Source organism: Dama dama, chromosome 5, assembly GCF_033118175.1.
Source record: "Dama dama isolate Ldn47 chromosome 5, ASM3311817v1, whole genome shotgun sequence".
In the NCBI taxonomy this organism is placed as follows: domain Eukaryota; kingdom Metazoa; phylum Chordata; class Mammalia; order Artiodactyla; family Cervidae; genus Dama; species Dama dama.
The window spans coordinates 78,031,447-78,054,045 of NC_083685.1; the positions used below are offsets into that span (position 1 = coordinate 78,031,447).

Genomic DNA, 22,599 nt, shown 5'->3' on the forward strand with positions numbered 1-22,599 from the left:
ATCACTTCATGGCAAGTAGATGGGGAAACAGTGGAAACAGTGGCTGACTTTATTTTGGGGGGCTCCAAAATCACTGCAGATGGTGACTGCAGCCATGAAATTAAAAGACACTTACTCCTTGGAAGGAAAGTTAGAACCAACCTAGATAGCATATTAAAAAGCAGAGACATTACTTTGCCAACAAAGGTCCATCTAATCAAGGCTATGGTTTTTCCATTGGTCATGTATGCATGTGAGAGTTGGACTATAAAGAAAGCTGAGCGCTGAAGAATTGATGCTTTTGAACTGTGGTTTTGGAGAAGACTTGAGAGTCCTTTGGACTGCAAGGAGATCCAACCAGTCCATCCTAGAGGAGATCAGTCCTGGGTGTTCATTGGAAGGACTGATGCTGAAGCTGAAACTCCAAAACTTTGGCCACCTGATGTGAAGAGCTGACTCATTGGAAAAGACCCTGATGCTGGGAAAGATTGAAGGCAGGAGGAGAAGGGGATGACAGAGGATGAGATGGTTGGATGGCATCACCAACTCAATGGACATGAGTTTGAGCAAGCTCCGGAAGTTGGTGATGGACAGGGAGGCCTGGCTTGCTGCAGTTCATGGGGTCGCAAAGAGTCGGACAGTACTAAGCGACTGAACTGAACTGAATTTCAGTGACGAAGTTAAGGTGATCTCAGTCCCAACACTGAGTTTATGACATCAAACATATTTCTCAACCTCTCTGTACCTTGGCCTTCCTCATCTGTAAAATGGGCATGATAAGTTTAGCATGGCCCCTGCTAAGTGCAAAGATGGAAGCTACGGTGCTGTAAGTCATTAAATAAGGCTACCAAATTCTCCTTGTTAGGCAGGCTTCAACAGTCCCGGCACTCCAAGAGAGTTGGAGCTCCTCGCACAGTGCTTGGCACAGAGTGAGCCCGCAGCCAGTGTGTGTCTAATAAGTAACTAGTAAGAGCGCAGGCAACAGCCGTCAATTTTTGACTTGGATTGTCCCCTTCGATCAGTACATAACACACTCAAAACTGTCACTTTTCTCCCTTTCCGTGTTCAGAACTGTGCCAGGTTCCAGCTTCTTGTGATACTGAGGAGGGGTGAGGCTACAGGTCATAGAAAAACGTATACTGTGTAAACAAAACATTCATGCCAGCACTCTCTGTGATCACAGGCTCAGAGACCTCGAAGGCCCCCTCTACTGTTCCTCCGCCCACTGTCCTCCCTAAGCCCCGCCCACAGACCCGCCCTCGATCTAGCCCCGCCCTCCCCGCCAGGCCCCTCCCTGTCCGCGAGGCCCCGCCCCTTCAGGCCCCTCGGCCTCGCCTCACACCTCCTCGCAGGCCGGGCGCTCCCGCTGAGGCCCCGCCCCCGATCTAACCCTTCCCCTTGTCGAGGCGCCGCCCCGTCAGGCCCCGCGGCCTTGCGGTCGCACCTCACACCTCCCCTCAGCCCCGGCGCTCCAGCCGAGGCCCGCCCCCGATCTAGCCCCGCCCCGTCAGGCACCGCCCCGTCAGGCCCCGCGGCTTCGCGGGCGCACCTCACACCTCCTTGTAGCCCAGGGCGTCCGGCTTGAGGCCCCGTCCCATAACCCGCGGCCGCGGCGGCGCCGGCCTCTCCCGCGGAGTCCGCACGCCCGGCGGGCCTCGCAGCTACGCGAGGGCGACAGCAAGGCCCGAGGCCTGGGCCCCGGAGCCGAACCCCCAGCCCCACACGAGGTAGGCCGGGCGCGCGGGCGAGGAGGGGACCCTAGTCGCTGAGGCCGCGCGGTGGGCGGGCTCGTGGGGCCCTGAGCGCGTGAGGCGGGCCTGGGTTAACGGCTGCGGGCGCGGCCAGTGCGCCACGGCGCCCCAAGCCGGGGCGCCGCGCCGCCTTCGTGGGGAGCGGCCTCCACAGTGGGTCGCTCCCCTCCCCGCGGCCTGGCGAGGACTGGGCGGGGGAGGGGAGCGTGACGGCCCCGGGCGCCGCCCCCTCGGCGAGGCGGGTCGGCGACCCTGAGGCTCCGGGGTCCGGCCGTGGGCAAGGCGGGGCGAGCGGGGCCACTTGGACAGACAGGGAGGGGGGCGACAGGGGACAGCGAGCCCGTGGGGGACCCGCCCGCGTCTCTCCCAGTCAGACGCCGTCTTTGGAGGAGATGGAAGGCCAGGAGCGGCCGGCGCCCCCCGCCAGCCCGTTTGCGGACGGGCACCTGGTCCTGTGGACTCTGTGCTCGGTGCTGCTGCCCGTGCTCATCACCTTGTGGTGCAGCGTCCAGCGGTCGCGCCGGCAGCTGCACCGCAGGGACATCTTCCGCAAGAGCAAGCACGGCTGGCGCGACACGGACCTATTCAGCCAGCCCACCTACTGCTGTGTGTGCGCGCAGCACATCCTGCAGGGAGCCTTCTGCGACTGCTGTGGGCTGCGCGTGGACGAGGGCTGCCTCAAGAAGGCGGACAAGCGCTTCCCCTGCAAGGAGATCATGCTTAAGAGTGACAGCAAGGCCTTGGACGCCATGCCCCACCACTGGATCCGGGGAAACGTCCCCCTGTGCAGTTACTGTGTAGTTTGCAAGCAACAGTGCGGCAACCAGCCCAAGCTCTGCGATTACAGGTACGGCTTCAGTGGGTCCTGATTGCTCCACAGTGCTTGGAGGGAGTCAAGCTTTTCAAAGAGTGGGTGTCAGCAGCCTGCTTTGATCGCCACAAAAGACCTCACCTGCCCTCTTAGAGGAAACAAGTTAATATATAGCCCTGGAATGGTAGAACGAGGCAGCTTTGCAGTAGTTATTTGTCGAGTGCTTCTGGCCCACACTCCTTAGCCAACCTACCCTTTTTGGCTAATAAAACTTGGCTGTTAACTTTCATCCAGAGGTCTCTAAGTGCTGCAGACTTTATGGCCAATGTATGTTATATTTTAACTTTTGTTAATTATTGATTAGCTCCATTTTGCGTAAAGAAAAACGAAGTATGGACCAGTTAATTTTTCCCTAAAATTGCAAAACTGATTCATCCTGGGTTTTGTATTATGAATGTACAATGAACAGGTGTCATTCCAGGGCAGCACTTTTGGTATCTTTTTAGTATAGGTTTGGTGCTATAGTGCACATTCCAAAAGAACACTTAAAGGAATACTCCTTTTGCCAGATGGTCTTTCAGGACCTTTGGCATCTTAGCCAAGCGACTTTGATTAAGCCAAGAATATTTTAATAGCTTTTAAATACACATTTGTGTACTTAAATATTGTCTGAAAATAGGTGAAGGTGTTCTTTGCTCGTGTTAGACATTGGTAATAAAAGGGGATGCTTCTGTGCAGATTCATTTTACATTTGAGAGAATTTGATGGAGAATTTTACTCAGTGGTAAATAGAATTGGCCTCTGGAATTTCTAACCCCTAGTACAGTCTTGTCTCTGCCTTAAGTCTGGACATCTTCATTGTGTTGTATTTTGTTTCTGACAGGTTGAAAAGCCCCTAACCATGTTTAAGAACAGAAATAGAAAACTGGCATAAGATAGCAGGTTACTTTTTTGTTTGTATTTTGTTTTTAAAAGTCCTTTTTTAAAATTAACATGAGCACTGTTATATCAACAATTATTTTTAAATCTTATTTTAAAACATATACAAATCAGATTAAGACTTGAAAAAGATACTTTCAACAACTACAGTTTTATAACCATTTTTACTTGGTATCTTTCAAATTTAGGTGTCCTTTTGGCTTCAGTGAGAGCTCAGTTACCAGTATCTTTTAAAAAATTTTTCATAATTCTCTTCTTAGTTAAACTTTAGTCTTAGAGAATTGGGATTGGTTTAAAAGAAGACATGAATTAAGTATTGTTTTATTTCCTTCCCTTCTTTTTGTCTGTGCAGAATTAGATTAAAGTGACGTCTGTAAATATCTTAACTGCATTTCAGTTACTCCTTAACAAATAATCACAGTGCTCTGATTCTCCAATTAAGTGATCTTTCTAGAAATACATATCTGATGGGGTCTCTGCTCTGTTTAAAACCCTTCCATAACCCCCATCAGTGATGGTCTTTCAGTGTAAACTCCAGGTGCTTAACATGGTACATATAAGGTCCTTGTGCTCTCTGGACCGTGCCTGCCCTTTTAGTCTTACCTCCCACTGTCTGCATTAAGCTTTGTGCACCAGCAGCATCAGGCTGGTTGTGGTTTCCTTTAAATGTCAACTTTTCATATTACCCTTATTTTCCTCACGGCTGAAGTATCCTCCTCCTGGCTAGCTTCTTGGCATCGTTAATGACTATCTTGTGCCCTTTTCTCCAGGAATCCTTCCCTAATCCACTCATCCCTGGCCCTAATTTTTCCTTCTTGATGATGACATAATATCCTGTGTATCAGTGGTTCTCAAAGTAAGGTCCCCAGACTAGCAGCATCAGTATCACTCAGAAACTTGTTAGAAATGCAAATTCTAACACAGATTTAGATTAGCACACAGAATAAAAACCAGATATTTGCATCTAACACAAAATGAAATAAAAATATTTGCATTATTTGAGACATACTTAGACCAAAAAATTATTTGTTGTTTATCTACAATCCAGATTTAACTGAGCATCTTCTATTTTTCCTGGCAATGTTAGCCTCACCCCAGACCCACTGAATCAGAAACTTGGGCTGGGAACCAATAATCTTCGCTTTAACAGGCCCTGCAGGTGATTCTAAAGTTTAAGAATTACTGCTATATTTATGTACTTCTTAAACACAAGCCTCTGTCCTTAAAGATCTCCTTTTCCTCCTTAGCTTGTTCTCCGGGTTACTGAGCAGTCTCTTCCTAGCATGCTGGAACCCTTAACCCGTGGTAAAAATGGTTTCTGTACAATTTAGGAAATGTTTATTATTCCCAGAAGAAAAGAGCAGTGACCTGAAGTATTAATAGTATGTGTTCTACAATGCTCTGATTTATTTTAGCTGATCACTTTATGTAGGATTACCGTCTGCTGTGACCTTCTGCAGGAATGAGATATTTCAGATAAAGAAACTAAATATTTATAACCTTTAAACACAGACCAGACTGTCCTCCTTTGGATTTTATCCAGCCCTGGGGAGGGCTCCTTCTGTGTCTGCCTCACATTCTTAGGAAGTCCAAGATTTCAAGTAAACCATGAAGACTACTCTGCTAGATAGAATTTCAAAGGGCCATGTGATAACTGATTTTAAAGCCTGCAACCCAGTTAAACACTACAGAATAAGTGACAAAGGACTTTGAATTTAGTCCCATTGTCATTATTTATTATTATATTGTCATTATTTATAATTTTCACATATTAATCATCTATTTTGTGCCAGGCACTGTGTTGGATCCTATTTTCCCTGTAGCCTTCTTTCTTTTTTGTGTTTTCCTGCTTCCATCCCACCCATGGCAGAGTGTGTTGCACCTAGTATCCTCATCTCTCACCCCACGCTGCTTTTCTTCCGTCTAACCTCTCGTCTGACTAAAATAGGAAGTTGGGTTCTCTTTTTTAAGTATTCATTACATTATTGAATAAAACTGTGTTCTGTCTCTTATTAAGAAAACTTTTTGGTTTATATTATATTTTTATTTATAAAACACTTTTATTTATATCCTTTTCTTCACAACACCCCACCCCACATACATACCCACTGTGATTAATAATATAGAACTTCTGACTCTTAGAAGGCAATGTTGGCAACTTTAGGCTTTGATCTTAACTTTTTGATTTTATGTTCTATTGGTATGTGTTTATTCATTTCATTAATTATGTGAAACAAAGATACCAAGTTATCTTCTGGAGCAGAGGTGGGCAGACTTTTTCTATAAAGAGCCAAAGCTAAGTATTTCAGGCTTTGCAGAGCGTTTGGTCTGTCATAATTAATTCACTGTACCATCCATCATAGTACAAAATGAATGAGTACATAAATGAATGAGGATCTATATTCCAATAAAACATATTCCCAAAATTAGGAGGCAGATATGTTTGTAGTTTGAACCCCATTCTAACATGAATTTCTTAGGTGACCATCTCAGTTTCACATATAATTCTGTTGCCTCTTCCAGCATACTAAGAGAGCTGGTACCTTTTGGTAAAGTTACTAACAGGCAACTTTAGAGAAAATAATAAGCAGTGTTGCCAGCAAGTGTTTTTTTTTTTTTCCCTCGTGAACTTTTTTTTTAAATAAAGCAGTCATATTTCTGCACAAAAATGGCTCATAGGGTAATGTTCTATGTGTTCATAAGAATAAGTTACATGATTATATTTACTTGTCAGAACTCAGAAACTGTATGTATTTGTAGATTTCATCAGCTTGCTGAGGTATTTAGGAGATATTCTAATGTCTGCAATTTACTTTTGTGCACCAAAAAAAAAAAAAAAAAAAAAAAAGAGCCTTCCCAGGTAGCTCAGATGGTAAAGAATCCACCTGCAGTGCTGGAGACCCTGGGTTAGAAAGATCCCCTAGAGAAGGGACTGGCAACCCACTCCAGTATTCTTGCCTGGAGAATCCCATGGGCAGAGGAGCCTGACGGGCTACAGTACCTGGGTTCGCAAAGTGTCAGGCATGACTGAGTGACTAAGCACGCATGAAATGGATAGACAGAAATGAAGCAAAGTAATTACAGTAAGTTACTAATGCTGGAATATGAGTGGTAGGCTTACCTGTGTTGCTGTTAAAAAAAAATTTCTAATGCAAAACACTGGAAAAAGCAAGGAGACTACCCTTGTATTTTGGGAAATACTTGCTGAAGTATTGAAAGGTGAAATTTCATAATGTCCACAATTTTCTTTCCATGAGTTTATTTTGAAAGAAAGAAAATATGGGAGAAAAATGTTAATTAAGAATCAAAGCTAAGGGTTGGTTTGAAGGTATTCATTTTGCTATTCTTTTGCCTTCTGTGTAAGAGTTTAAATTTTTTCAAAATAGAGATTTGGGGAAAGAATAAAGATCATAAACAATCACTCAAAAACAGGACTACTAAAACTAAAATATCAAAATATTGCTGTTAATGTCTTATTTTCCTATCAGATTTGAAATCTAGATCAAGTAAAACACCAGGCACAAAATATATAAAGAGAACAGCTCTCGATTTTGATTATGGTATTTCTCAGGAAAAATAGAGTGCTGCCGAAGGAGTGAGTATGTTGGCTTTACTTATACAGAGCAAAGGCTGATAATAGCCATCATCTTGGTTAAAACAGTCTTTTCTGAAATTTATGAGAATTTAGTGAATGATAAAGGTGTCACAAAATCAGTAGGATAGGAAAGATAACTTTATCAGTCGTGCTTGGACAAGTGCTCTTTTAGGGGAAAAAAGTTAACCCTTCATATCACACTGTGTACCAAAATAAACCCCAAACGGATTGAAGCAGGAATTGTTAGTTCATAGATAAGGTTCCAGGAAGCCTAACACTTTCATGAGATTCTCAGTGGAATCTGTAGCCCCAGAAGGTTAAGAAGCACTGGATTAAAGCTGAATTGTGAGGGGGAATATAGCTATAGGCGAATATTTATCTAATTTAGAAAGGTAAAGGTCTTCAAAACTTGAAAGCATTTAAATAAACCACCATGGGAATATAGATCTGTCTAGCAAAAAATAAACTTAAGTACATTAAATAGTAAATTTAAGAGAAAACTGAAATATTTGCAGGAACTATGACAGAAAAGAAGTTGATATCCTACATAACTAACAGTGTGTGCAGTTATTAAAACCTAGTAAAAGATAGGCTATGAATCAGTTCACAAAAGAAGGCAGAAAAATATTCAGCTTCATCTAGTGATCAAAGATCTCCAAATTGAAACAACAAAGTACTTTTCCACTCATCAAATTATCAAGGAAAAGTGTTGAGCAAGTATTAAATATGATGGACACCTTTGTTTGCTGGTATCAAGCATTCTGGGCAAACATCTCAAGAAACTTAGGAAAACGCATGCCCTTTGATTCAGTAATTTGACTTCTAAAGATTCCAGGGAAATAACCTCGTTTATGTTTAAGGTTGTGCATCATGTTGTTTATACTTAGAAAAACTATCTAAATTTTTTAGAGGGGGGAGGATTAAGTGAATTATGTTATGTCCATGTGATGTGATACATCTTTACAAGCCATGTTTTTAAAAAAAAAAATACTTAATGGCCTAAGACAGAATTCATGATACAATTTCTGAGGAAAAGTACCTCCAGACATATATACATTGTTACCCCTAACATGAAAAATAAATATATGAGGACTATAAAACTGAGATTAAATATATCAAAAAGTTAAGAGTAACTATCTCTAGATGACTTTTATGTCCTTCTATATTTTCTAAATTCTCAAGCATAACAGGCTTCCTTGGTGGCTCAGACAGGAAAGAATCTGCCTGCAATGCAGGAGACCTGGGTTTAATTGCTGGGTTGGGAAGATCTAGATTCTAGAATACACACTTGCATGCAGTGCCTCCCATACCAGAAAATTTTATTCTCTCTTCAAAATTGAGAAGTCTTCTTAAAATCAAAACTCCTCCACTGATATGGTGAATTATTCCTTAATTTGGTTTGTGCTTTGTTGCAGATACTAGTTTAATTTGGGCTTCCAGTGGCTCAGCGGTATAGAATCCACCTGCAATGCAGGAGACATGGGTTCGATCCCTGTGTCAGGAAGATCCCCTGGAGAAGGGAATGGCTACCAACTAGAGTATTCTTACCTGGAGAATTCCATGGCCAGAGGAATCTGGCAGGCTACAGACCATGGGGTTGCAAAGTGTCAGACACGACTGAGCGACTAACACTATCACTTTCAAGCCAATATCACCTAAAATACACTTTTAAAAATTTATTCAAGTAGTTTATGAATATATACTGATGTTTAGAAACTCAAACAATACAAAAGAACGTAGAGTACATTTGGGGAGATTTGATAGAGATTTGGGGAAAGAATAAAGATCATAAACAATCACTCAAAAACATGACTACTAAAACTAAAATATCAAAATATTGCTGTTAATGTCTTATTTTCCTATCAGATTTGAAATCTAGATCAAGTAAAACACCAGGCACAAAATATATAAAGAGAACAGGTCTCGATTTTGATTATGGTATTTCTCAGGCATGAGAAGTGAGTGTTCTTCTCCTTCCTCAGTCCCACTTTTCTTGCCAGAGGAAACCGGGAAATAATTCAGTGGGGTTTCCTTTCAGATTATTTTCAATAACAATACACTAGTTTAAAGTGTATCGTAGAGCCGTAGGTGGAGGTAACATACTTTGGCTACATAAGCAATCAATTGTAATTTCTCAAGCTTAGGTTGAAAGCAAGTGTTAACAAAGTCTATGATGCAAGTTATTTTACATTTTCCCTTTAACAGATCATGCAGATAATTATAATTTCAGCAGTAATTAGGATTCTTGAATTAATAGCAATAATTACTTGACAAAACTGAACATCCAACCGGAAAAAAACAACCTTAAAATAGAACTCCAAGAGAGTTGACCTTGGGGTGGAAGAGTTTGTATCCTCTTTTTTTTTTTATTTAGTTATAGCCATTGTCTTCTGTTGGCCTGCTCTTAGTCTGTACAGTCAGATCTGCCTTATCCGTGAGTGGATTAAATACTTAGCAGATTAATAATAGAAACCTAAAACCTTTGCCAGCACTATTCTCGTTTCAAATATGATTTAAACACAGAGACAAATTTGAACATAAATGTCTCTGCCTGTAATTTAGATGTAAATATATAGATTAGTTTCATATTAACTACCAATAAGAAATTGACTGTTTTGCTATCTTTGCCTAAGTGTTCACAGATGGTTATAAATCAGGAGGTTTTCAGACTGGACCTTGAGAAACCCTTCAAGTACTGGGACCAGTGGGGTGTTTAAGCTGCAGGCCTTTAGGCCTAATTACCCTGTTCCAGCCAAAGCCCAAATACATGGTACATAGAACCATTATTCCAGACCAGCTTTGCTTATGTGAATTACATCTACTACATCTACTGATACTATTACATCTATTACATCTACTGATACTTACCACATTATAAATTAAAACTGAGAAACGGTTAAAATATTCACTTTAAAAATAATACTGGTAACAAAATATTTTGTGAAAATAGAGAAAAGTGGCATCGTTTTATATTTTTGGTACATTTCTTTGGTGTAGAAGTCAGCTAGAGGCTTGTATCTCTTTCTACATTCAGCTTGGCACGTCTCACAAAGCTTCCAGAAAATTCTACTGGATACTTTTGATAGATATGAAGGTGAAATAACATCTTATATTACTATTAAAATGGTTTCAACCTCAGAGCCCCTGAAATGATCTTCCCCAGACCACACTTTAAGAACTACTGTTAAACAAGTTTATTCAAAGATTATTGCTCTATTTTCACTGTGTAGAAAGCCATTATAAATTTTTATTTGCCAAATTTTTTCATTGGTGATAAGATTACAATTTGTTTTTTTGACAAAAATGATTGGTTTGCAGATTAGTATAATTATAGTTTCCAGTTAATTATTATCTGTTTTTTTCCTTCCCTCAGGTGCGTTTGGTGTCAGAAAACAGTACATGATGAGTGTATGAAAAATAGCTTAAGGAATGAAAAGTGTGATTTTGGAGAATTCAAAAACCTCATCATTCCACCAAGTTATTTAACCTCCATTAATCATATGCGTAAAGACAAAAAAACAGATTATGAAATGGTAATCAGAGTTTATTTTTCTTTACATAGTTGATTTCCACAAAGTTATTTAAGTCAGTGTAAAACACTGAGAACTGTGTGTGTGCGAAGAATCATTATGGTAAGCCATAATAGCGTACCCATTTCCTAAAGATGTGCCATGAACTTTGGCACTTGAGTTCTTTCACGTCTAAAGAGAAATTGAGATTTGTTATATTTTGGGCTTCCCTCATAGCTCAGTTGGTAAAGAATCTGCCTATCGTGCAGGAGACCCGAGTTCGATTCCCAGGTCGGGAAGATCCCCTGGAGAAGGAAATGGCAACCCATTTCCATGGAGAATCCCAGGGATAGAGGAGCCTGGCTGGCTACAGTCCATGGGGTTGCAAGAGTTGGACATAACTTAGCGACTAAACCACCACCCCATATTGTGAAAGTGAAAGTGTTAGTCGCTCAGTGGTGTCCAGCTCTTTGTGACCCCAGGGACTGTAGCCCTCCAGGCTCCTCTGTCAGTGGGATTTTCCAGGGAGGAATACTGGAATAGGTAGCCATAAGTCCCAGGAACCTGTATTTGTTTTAAGTTTTCAGATGACTGATGAACAGCCAGGTTTGGGACTCATGATTATTATCAGTAAAAAGAAAATAGATTTTCCTCACACGTTGTTCTGAAGAATGTTTTCCTTTGGAACCTCATATAGGGTGCCTGGAGATAGGAATTTACGTTGCACATTAGATCCTCCCACAAATAATAGTGAACATTCCCACCAGGGAAATCCAAAATAGACATTTTAAAATTTAAAAACATTATGTTTAATGTTATTGTGATACTTCTTTTAAAAAATGCACAACCCCTTATGTATCTGAATTCAGTCTGACATCATAGGAGATTGAGGATCGCTAAGTAAAACCAGGGAACATCTTCATTAATGTTTATACCCACAAGGAGAAGGGGAGAGGAAAGAAGTGGTTAGATTAGAGAAACATGAATTTAATTTGATTTAGGGCTTTGTACAAATCTGGATTCTTGAATATATTTCTGAATACACCATTCAAAAAAATTAAGAAGCTTGAAAATTAGAGTACATCCAGAAAAGCACAGTCAGGGTTTTAAAAGAGCAGAGAAGATCAATGTCCCTTCTATGAAGGGCTGAAATGTGTTGCCTGGGAGGCACGACTAATAAATGATATAATTCTTCAGGTGATTGAACACAACAGTTAATGGAAGAACAAATGAGATTATTCCTTACTTCAGGAATCAAAAGTAGAAAGTTACTGAAAGACAGATTTTTAACTCAATTTAAGTCAAAACTTTCTAGTTATTTGATTTAGCAGTGGAATTCCTTGTTAGAGTGAGTTCCTTCTTACATGAGTACCCAAGTGTATACTGGATAACTTATCTAGAATAATGTAGAAGAGATTTAAATTAATATATTAAGCAGAAATTAAATTAGTTCATCTCTTTCCATTCTTAGAATTCTTTGAATTTTATATTGTACTGATTAGGATAGTTGATTTTTCTCTCAGCAGATTTACAGCACTGTTGTTAATAAGAAATGAAAAACTGTCTTTGAGATATTAAGGTCTTTTAACTCACATTAATTTTTTTAGCTAGCCTCTAAACTTGGAAAGCAATGGACTCCATTAATAATTCTGGCCAACTCTCGTAGTGGAACTAACATGGGAGAAGGATTGCTGGGAGAATTCAGGATCCTCCTAAATCCCGTCCAGGTAACCAAAGAGGAGACCTTTCTTTCTGTAGTAATCTTTTCATTTTTAGTTTTACATTTTCCCTAAATTGTAATGGTTGTTAATGCTTTAAGCCAGTAATCACCTGGTTATAGGGAAGAATAATAATTATGAAAATAGCATCAAGCCATCCGAATTTGTGGATAAAGAGGGATTCTCATGGTGGGGATGTAAATGGTGCAGTAACTTTAGCAGATACTTGGACAATTTCTTAAAAATTCAAACTTAAATTTCCCATACCACATAGCACCTCTAGGAATCTACCCAACAGAAACGAAAACATATATCCCACAAATACGTTAATGCAGATGTTCATAGCAGCATTTTTCATGATAGCCCAAAAGTGAAAATACACTATTGCCCATTAGTCAGTGGCTGGATGAAACAAAATGTGACGTACCCATATAAATGGAATATTCAGTTATAAAAAGGAATGCCAGTACACACATACTACAAATTAAATGAACCTCAAAAACAGGCTGAGTGAAAGAAGCACAATGCAGGGGATCAATATTGTATGATTCCTTTTATACGATGTGTTCAGAAAGGGTAAATCTATAGAACCAGAGAGTAAATCAGTGATTGCCTAAGACCAGGGCTGGAAATTAGGAGTGACTACACATGGACATTGGGAAATCTTATTGGAGCAGCGAAAATGTTCTAAATTGAATAATGCACAGCTCACTAAGCTTCCTAAAAGTCAGTTAATTGTTCACTTTAAATCAGTGAATTTCATTATATGTAAGTTATACCTCAATTTTAAAAGTAAGACTAAAAGGTTCACGCCATTGAGACTGAGATGACATGCTAGCAACTTCTACTTTGAAAAACTAAACAACCCATTGTGCAGCAATCATTCTTTCTAATTTGTAATTTTCCCTTTCAACATTATACAACTTAAGAAAATATAAAAATAATTTTTAAAGGAAAGAGAAAGGGAAGTTCCCTGGGAGTTCAGTGGTTAGGACTTGGCACTTTCACTGCCACGGCCTGGGGCTCAGTCCCTGGTTGGGGACCTAAGATCACACAAGCCTTGCAGCAAGGCCAAAATAAATAAAATTTAAAAATAAAAAGAGAAAATCACCTGAGTACCTCTACACAAATACACAAAGTTGTTTTCATTTGTCTGTGTTCTTTTCATGAATTGTGCATACATTTATATGTTGGCATTTCTTTAAAAGTAATCTAAGTTTGCATTTACCTAAAAGTATATTCTCCCATGTTGCAACCTAGTCCTCATAATTATATATGTGATGACTAAGAAATCATCAAGTGGATGTATCCATTATTTATACAGTCTCCTGCTGATGGAAGTCGAGTCTGTCTCTACGGTTGTATGATTATAAATAATGCTACACTGAATATCTTTATACACAAGGTTTTTCATCTTTTGAAATATTTTCCTAGATCATTTATAGAATTATAGGTATCATGGATCCTTTCAGCTTTATGTCATTTTACTCATATTGCAAAATTGTTTTTCAGAAATGTGTACTAACTTGCACTAGTAATGGATTTTTTAAATCTCATATAGAATAGGAAGCACTAGTTAAAGTGAACTTAGCACAGCCTGGTTTTACGTGAACATAAAGGTGGCAGTATTGTATAGTGGATAGAATATAGGATTCGATTTCTATGTCAGCACTTAATTATCAGAGGAAGCATGGGCAAGTTATTTAACCTTCCTGTGTCTCCATTTCCAGTAGAATGCTGTTTACTCGTGTTTTCAGGGGCAGCATTAGGGCTTCCCTTGTAGCTCAGCTGGTAAAGAATCCGCCTGTCATATGGGAGACCTGGGTTCGGTCCTTGGGTTGGGGAGATCCCCTGGAGAAGGGAAAGGCTACCCACTCCAGTATTCTGGCCTGGAGAATTCCATAGACTGTATAGTCCATGGGATCGCAAAGAGTCGGACACGACTGAGCAACTTTCACTCACTTCACTCAGGATGAGCCACAGTGACTATAGTCTGGTATACTGCCCAGCATAAAGATAAATGCCAGCATTGTTACTTAAGCACATCTAGGTCCTCATCTAGAGATGTCACCCATCCTCACAGGTGGGTGACAGTGTTGGGTAAAATAATTTTTTCCTTTTCTTTCACGTTACAGGTTTTTGATGTTACTAAAACTCCCCCCATCAAAGCCCTACAACTTTGTACTCTTCTTCCCTATGACTCAGCTCGAGTTCTTGTCTGTGGAGGGGATGGGACTGTTGGCTGGGTCCTGGATGCCCTTGACGAAATGAAGATTAAGGTATCCATCCTTAAGACCTCCTTTCCTCTCACAGAAACACTTCCAAGAAAGTTACACAGTATTTGTGGTTATATTTTTTATTATACAGGTGAATATTAGAAGACCTTGCCAGCTTTGAATATTGTAATTGAGCAGTTATTATTTGTATCTTTATTGCTTTGGCTTTAAATTTTACCAAATATTATTACCCTCCAAATAGTCTGAAGAGAAAAATCTAAAATAATCTTCTGTATTGTAGGGACAAGAGAAATACATTCCACAAGTTGCAGTCTTGCCTCTGGGAACAGGCAATGATCTATCCAATACCTTGGGGTGGGGTACAGGTTATGCGGGAGAAATCCCAGTTGCACAAGTCTTAAGAAACGTGATGGAAGCAGATGGAATTAAACTAGATAGGTAAGTTATACTTACCCTCAAAAGTGATTTCTTGAGCTTTGGGAATATTACTTGAATTATAAATGAAGACTTGTGTAGTTATAAAGTTAAATGTAGTTTAAATGTAAGAGACTATGTCAGTTGTACTTATGTATGGATACTGGTGTTTTGTTTTATTGCTGTATACTGTGTTGTTATGTAAATCATAAGTTAGGTCATACATTAGGCTGAGTACTCCTCTCAAGATTTACATAGTAATTTAAATGTATTTATTTCCCAAAAGCTATTTTAATAGAAGAACCTTATCTACCAGGCACCCAGAGTTGATTGGTAATAATTATAATTAACTGACAATATGTTAGTAATTACTGATTTTTTTTAACTTTTGTTTTTTAGATGGAAAGTTCAAGTAACAAATAAAGGATACTACAACTTAAGAAAACCCAAGGTATGTTTTCAGTTTTTTAAGGAACCTCCATACTGTTCTCCATAGTGGCTGTATCAGTTTACATTCCTACCAACAGTGCAAGAGGGTTCCCTTTTCTCCACACCCTCCCCAGCATTTATTGTTTGTAGATTTTATGATGATGGTCATTCTTTCCAGTGGGAGATGATACCTCATTGTAGTTTTGGTCTGCATTTCTCTAATAATTAGTGATGTTAAGCATCTTTTCATGTGCCTCTTCGCCATCTGTATTGTCTTCCTTGCAGAAAATCATAATTAGAAAAGATACATGCCAGTGTTCATTACAGCACTATTTACATGAAAGCAACCTAAATGTCCAGCGACAGATGCATAGATAAAGAAGATGTGGTAAATGTGTACAGTGGAACATTATTTCAGTTCAGTCGCTCAGTCATGTCCAACTCTGTGACCCCATGGACTGCAGTACACCATGTTTCCCTGTCCATCACCAACTCACAGAGCTTACTCAAACTCATGTCCATTGAGTTGGTGATGCCATCCAACAATCTCATCCTCTCATCCCCTTCTCCTCCTACCTTCAATCTTTCCCAGCATCAGGGTCTTTTCCAGTGAGTCAGTTCTTCGCAGCAGGTGGCCAAAGTATTGGAGCTTCAGCTTCAGCATCGGTCCTTCCAATGAATATTCAGGACTGATTTCCTTTAGGATTGACTGATTTGAATCCTTGCAGTCCAAGGGGCTCTCAAGAGTGTTCTCCAACACCATAGTTCAAAAGCATCAATTCTTTGGTGCTCAGCTTTCTTTATGGTCCAACTCTCACATCCATACAGGACTACTGAAAAAACCATAGCTTTGACTATACTGACCTTTGTCGACAAAGTAATATCTCTGCTTTTAAATATGTTTCTAGGTTGGTCATAGCTTTTCTTCCAAGGAGTAAGCATCTTTGAATTTCATGGCTGCAGTCACCATCTGCAGTGATTTTGTGGAGACCACAAAAATAAAGTCTGTCACTGTTGCCATGTTTCCCCATCTGTCTGCCATGACGTGATAGGACCGAATGCCATGATCTTAGTTTTCTGACTGTTGAGTTTTAAGGCAACTTTTTCACTCTCTTCTTTCACCTTTATCAAGAGGCTCTGTAATTCCTCTTCGCTTTCTGCCATTAGAATGTCGTCATCTGCATATCTGAGATTATTGATGTTTCTCCCTGCAGTCTTGATTCCAGCTTGTGCTTCATAGAGTTCGGCATTTTGCATGATGTACTCTGCGTATAAGTTAAATAAACAGGGTGACAATATACAGCCTTGACGTACTCCTTTCCAAATTTTGAACCAGTCTGTTGTTCCATGTCCAGTTCTAACTGTTGCTTCTTGACCTGCATACAGATTTCTCAGGAGGCAGGTAAGATGGTCTGGTATTCCCATCTCATGAAGAATTTTCCACAGTGTGTTGTGATCCACACAGTTAAAGGCTTTAATATAGTCAATGAAGCAGAAGTAGATGTTTTTCTGGAATTCTCTTGCTTTTTCTATGATCCAGTGAATGTTGGCAGTTTGATCTCTGCTGCTTCTGCTTTTTCTAAATCCTGCTTGAACATCTGGAAGTTCATGGTTCACGTACTGTTGAAGCCTGGCTTGGAGAATTTTAAGCATTACTTTGCTAGTGTGTGATATGAGTGCAATTGTGTGGTAGTTTAAATATTCTTTGGTGTTGTCTTTCTTTGGGATTGAAATGAAAACAAACCTTTACAAGTCCTGTGGTCACTGCTGAGTTTTCCAAATTTGCTGGCATATTGAGTGTAGCACTTTCACAGCATCCTTTTTTAGGATTTGAAATAGTTTAGCTGGAATCCCATCACCTCCACTAGCTTTGTTCATAGTGATGCTTCCTAAGGCCCACTTGACTTCACATTCCAGGATGTCTGGCTCTAGGTGAGTGATCACACCATCGTGTTTATCTGGGTCATTAAGATCTTTTTTGTACAGTTCTTCTGTGTATTATTGCCACCTCTTCTTAATATCTTCTGCTTCTGTTAGGTCCACACCTTTTCTGTCCTTTATTGTGCCCATCTTTGCATGAAATGTTCCTTTGGTATCTCTAGTTTTCTGAAAAGATCTCTAGTCTTTCTCATTCTATTGTTTTCCTCTATTTCTTTGCATTGATCACTAAGGAAGGCTTTCTTATCTCTCCTTGCTCTTCTTTGGAACTCTGCATTCAAATGGGTATATTTCTCCTTTTCTCCTTTGCCTTCCACTTCTCTTATTTTTTCAGCTATTTGCAAGGCCTCCTCGGAGAAGATAAAAATGCCATTTTACCTTTTTGCATTTCTTCTTCTTGGGATGCTTTTGATCACTGCTTCCTGTACAATGTTACGAACCTCCATCCATAGTTCTTCAGGCACTCTTTCTATACTCAGCCATAAAAAGGAATAATATTGGGTCATTTGTAGAGATGTGAATGGCCCTAGAGTCTGTCATACATAGTGAAGTAAGTCAGAGAGAGAAAAACAAATATTGTATATTAATGCATATATGTAGAATCTATAAAAATGGTACTGATGAACCTTGCAAATCCTGATTTGCAAGTCGGGAATAGAGATACAGACATAAAGATATACAGACATGTGCTGTGGGCACAAGGGGAGGAGAGGGTGGGATGATCTGAGAGATTAGCACTGACATATATACACACTACCATGTGTAAAATAGCTAGGCAGTGGGAAGCGTCTTTGCAATACAGGGAGCTCAGTTTGGTGCTCTGTGGTGACCTAGATGGGTGGAGTGGGGGAGTGGCAATGGGGGGAGATGTCCGAGAGAGAGGGGGTGTGTGCATACATACAGCTGATTCACTTGGTCGTACAGCAGAAACTAATATAACATTGTAAAGCAGCTAAACCCCAACTTAAAATTAATATATAAAAACAAGAAAGAAAATAATAAAAAGAAAAAATACTGGAGATAATGTGAAAATAGGTAAGAAACCTGCACCATGACAAAACAAAGGGAATTTTAGAAGGAGGACTATGTACTTCCTCACCATAACTCAGCACCTTCCTCACCATGACTCAGCACTTTCCCTGTTCAGAGACATTTTAGAAGTAGTATTGATCAAGACTTGGCCATTGATTGCTATTAGGGGAAGCGGGGAAAAGATCTTGACTACAAGATTTCTAGTTTTTATGACAGGATGTGTGCAAATGACATTAACCAAAATAAGAAAAATAGGGTTTCAGGTTTGAATAGGAAGAAAATGCGTTAATATTTGGGGCATGTCAGCCTTTAGTCTGTGACCCACTGAACAAGAAGTCAGAAGTGCAAGCTATTGCTCAGGGAGAAGACCAAGTGCAGCTCGACTGAGGAACCCAGGCTGGCTTGGGAAGTAAGAAAAATTGAGCAGGGACCAATAGCCTAATGGAGACTGACAAGGCTGAGAACTTGAGAAGTGCTGGAAGGAACAAGCAAGTATAATGAGAACACAGGATGGGGAAGCCTGGGTGTAGAGTAGAGCTGTTTAGATGTAGCATATTAACAAGAAATGCAGAGTGAAATTTTGTCTTAAAGAATCAGCCTTTAAACTGAAGCTTTATCTCTGGAACATCACTGGATAGCATAAAATAGCTTATGCAAAAAGTAAATGACTCAATTTTCATAAAGATCATAAAGACTAAGATTTATACATTTATTAAATGACACAGGCATGGATGGAAGCCTAATGTTGTTTACCCTTTTCCACAGGAATTCACAATGAACAACTATTTTTCTATTGGACCTGATGCTCTCATGGCCCTCAATTTTCACGCTCATCGTGAGAAGGCCCCATCTCTGTTTTCTAGCAGAATTCTTAATAAGGTGTGTTGGATAAAATAACATTTCCTGCTTATCACCTAAGGTACAGTAAAAATCAATAGTTCAATTATACCTAGCACTCTTTCAACTAGATCTTTCAACTAAATCTCAAGATAGAACTAACTTACGGAAACATTTGCCTGCTCCATTTTGTGTAAGACTGTCAAATTAGATCCTTAAATGTATTTTATTAAAGTATTTTATAACCATGACAAAATTTTTTAACTCAGAGTTGCAGTGTTTTAGAGCATACTAAATGGAATATATGATAGCTTATCTTACTTAAATGGCAACTAGAATTGGAAGTAAATTTAGGCAGGATAAATTTTTGATGAAGTCATTAGTGGAAAAATAGATTCCATAGGCCTGAAAAAACTAAACGGCAAATGAGGTAAGAAAAGGAGCAGTTTGTTTAACCACAGTTTTAACTGAGATCATCTCTGGTTTCTAGTATAATTGATTCCTTGGTGGAGCATTTGTCTTGGAATTTTTTTTAAAGACTTTTGGTGATTGAGCAACAGGATGTGACAAATAGATGCTGGTTCTGTTTTACAATTATCTGTTCCTGTCTCTGTTTTACAAATATTTGAAATTTACAAATAGCTCCCTTTTATTAATACAGTTACCAACGCAATAGTATTGCTGTTTATACAGTATAGTAATTAGCATATCAATGCTTCCATCAATCTTTCTATATTCAAAAGTGATTATAAAATGTTTGCTACATTTGCCTGTATTACTTTCATTAAGTAATGTTAAGTACTAGGAAAAGGTGAAATTTTCTTTATAAGGTGTAGCTTTTGGGATAAACTGGGAGAAAATACCATTTAAGCACAAACCACCTAATCCTACATTCCCCTGAAAAAATGGGCTGAACTCTGTAGTAATAATGGTGCCTTCTCCCATCAGTCTCTAGTCCACTGTGTGGATACACGACTCAGTCGTCACATCAGGGAGCTTTGGTTCAATGTCTTTTTCTAGCTTACAGGGCTTGTTAGATTGCTGTAATATCGTATTTTCTGTCCATTTCTCATAGGCTGTTTACTTATTTTATGGAACCAAAGATTGTTTAGTGCAAGAATGTAAAGATTTGAATAAAAAAGTTGAGGTAAGCTTTTAAACTTTTAGGTGGTCTCTGGACTATGAACTTTTCTTAAACAAAAATGCTGAATTTTCTATTAACATATTTCAGTAACATATATGGAGTATTTACTGTGTACCAGATACTTCTAAGTGCTTTATACACATTTTCCCACTAAATTTTCACCACAGCCTGTAAGGCAGATACTACTGTATTCCCATCACTCGTGAAGCTGTTTGAAATTAAATAACTTGCCCAGGTTCACAGAATGCCCAAGGATACAGGTAACCAGCAGTTGAACCCAGGTTTATGTAACTCTAGAGTCTGTTTGACTCTTACACTGAACAGCGTCTGCTCATGCGCGATGACCAGTGTGAAGCCCTGTGACAGCGGTGCCTGAGTCATGGACTCTGAGGAAGATGGAGCCCAAAGTTTAATTCCTGTTGTGGTTGTGATGCATCTGTTAGGTGCCGTGCAACATGGCCAAACAAAGTAAGGAAAGAGCCAGACAGCAAACAGCTCAGGGAGAGAGTGGGAAGTGAGCCGAGAGGAGGAGCCTGACTGCACGCTCAGCCCGGAAAGCTGCTGCGGCTGGACGGACTCTGAGCTCGCAGCACAGGGGGAGTGGTGAGGCTGGCCGGGAAGGATGTTCCCTTCTGCTCTATTGTATTTCCTTTTTCCTGGACTTGGATTACTTGGGTAGAGTGAAGCGTATAAGGTAGCACATTTTTTTGTCTAGTCGTCTGTTTATACAAAATATCACCTGTGAAACCACCCATTAAATGCCAGGCAGAGTTCTAGGTACTAGACATACAGTGACAAATCTCTCACTGTCACTGAGTTTGCAGTCTGGAGAGAAGAAAGACATTTAAACCACACTAATATGGCATAAGAAATAATGTAAGAAAAATATGCAGTCTTGGAGGAATTAAACACACAGAACTATACAAAAAAGATCTTAATGACCCAGATAACCACAGTGGTGTGATCACTTATCTAGAGCCAAACATCCTGGAATGCGAATTCAAGTGGGCCTTACAATGCATCACTGCGAACAAAATTAGTGGAGGTGATGGAATTCCAATTGAACTTTTTCAAACCCTAAAAGATGATGCTATGAAAGTGCTGCACTCAGTATGCCAGCAAATTTGGAAAACTCAGCAGTGACCATAGGACTGGAAAAGGTCCGTTTTCATTCCAATCCCAAAGAAAGGCAATGCCAAAGAATGTTCAGACTACCGCACAATTGCACTCATCTCACATGCTAGCAAAGTAATGCTTAAAATTCTCCGAGCCAGGCTTCAACAGTATATGAACCATGAACTTCCAGATGTTCAGGCTGGATTTAGAAAAGGCAGAAGAAGCAGAGATCAAATTGCCAAAATCCACTGAATCCTAGAAAAGGCAAGAGAGTTCCAGGAAAACATCTACTTCTGCTTTATTGACTATGCGAGAGCCTTTAACTGTGTGGATCACAACAAAACTGTGGAAAATTCTTCAAGAGATGGGAACACCAGACCACCTTACCTGCCTCCTGAGAAATCTGTATGCAGGTCAAGAAGCAACAATTAGAACTGGACAAACAACAGACTGGTTTCAAATCGGGAAAGGAGTACATCAAGGCTGTATATTGTCACCCTGTTTATTTACCTTATATGCAGAATACATCATGCAAAATGCCAAACTGGATGAAACACAAGCTGGAATCAAGATTCCTGCGAGAAATATCAATAACCTCAGATATGCAGATGACACCCCACTTATGGCAGAAAGCGAAGAAGAACTAAAGAGCCTCTTGATAAAAGTGAAGGAGGAGAGTGAGAAAGTTGGCTTAAAACTCAACATTCAGAAAACTAAGATCATGGCATCCTGTTCCATCACTTAATGGCAAATAGATGGGGAAATAGTGGAAACAGAGACTTTATTTTTGGGGGTTCCAAAATCACTGCAGATGGTGACTGCAGCCATGAAATTGAAAGATGCTTGCTCCTTGGAAGAAAAGCTATGACCAACCTAGACAGCATATTAAAAAGCAGAGACATTCCTTTGCCAACAAAGGTCCATCTAGTCAAAGCTATGGTTTTTCCATGTCATGTATGGATGTTGGACCACAAAGAAAGCTGAGCACTGAAGAATTGATGCTTTTGAACTGTGGTGTTGGAGAAAACTCTTGAAAGTCCCTTGGACAGCAGGGAGATCCAACCAGTCCATCCTAAAGGAAATCAATACTGAATATTCATTGTAAAGACTGATGCTGAAGCTGAAACTCCAATACTTTCGCCACTTGGTG

The 22,599-nt window shown here is 39.9% G+C and overlaps 1 protein-coding gene across 1 annotated transcript in view; it reads left to right on the forward strand.

Moving 5' to 3' along the window:
- The first annotated feature begins 1,561 nt into the window (after positions 1-1,561).
- The window catches only part of DGKE (diacylglycerol kinase epsilon), a 28,574-nt gene continuing 7,536 nt past the window's right edge, over positions 1,562-22,599 (forward strand). The window contains exons 1-9 of the mRNA XM_061142592.1: positions 1,562-1,706; positions 2,101-2,577; positions 10,449-10,608; positions 12,192-12,311; positions 14,438-14,581; positions 14,820-14,977; positions 15,353-15,404; positions 19,118-19,231; positions 20,265-20,336. Coding sequence (XP_060998575.1) covers positions 2,123-2,577; positions 10,449-10,608; positions 12,192-12,311; positions 14,438-14,581; positions 14,820-14,977; positions 15,353-15,404; positions 19,118-19,231; positions 20,265-20,336 — 1,275 coding nt within the window. The 5' untranslated portion in view covers positions 1,562-1,706; positions 2,101-2,122. The remainder of the gene's footprint in view (positions 1,707-2,100; positions 2,578-10,448; positions 10,609-12,191; positions 12,312-14,437; positions 14,582-14,819; positions 14,978-15,352; positions 15,405-19,117; positions 19,232-20,264; positions 20,337-22,599) is intronic.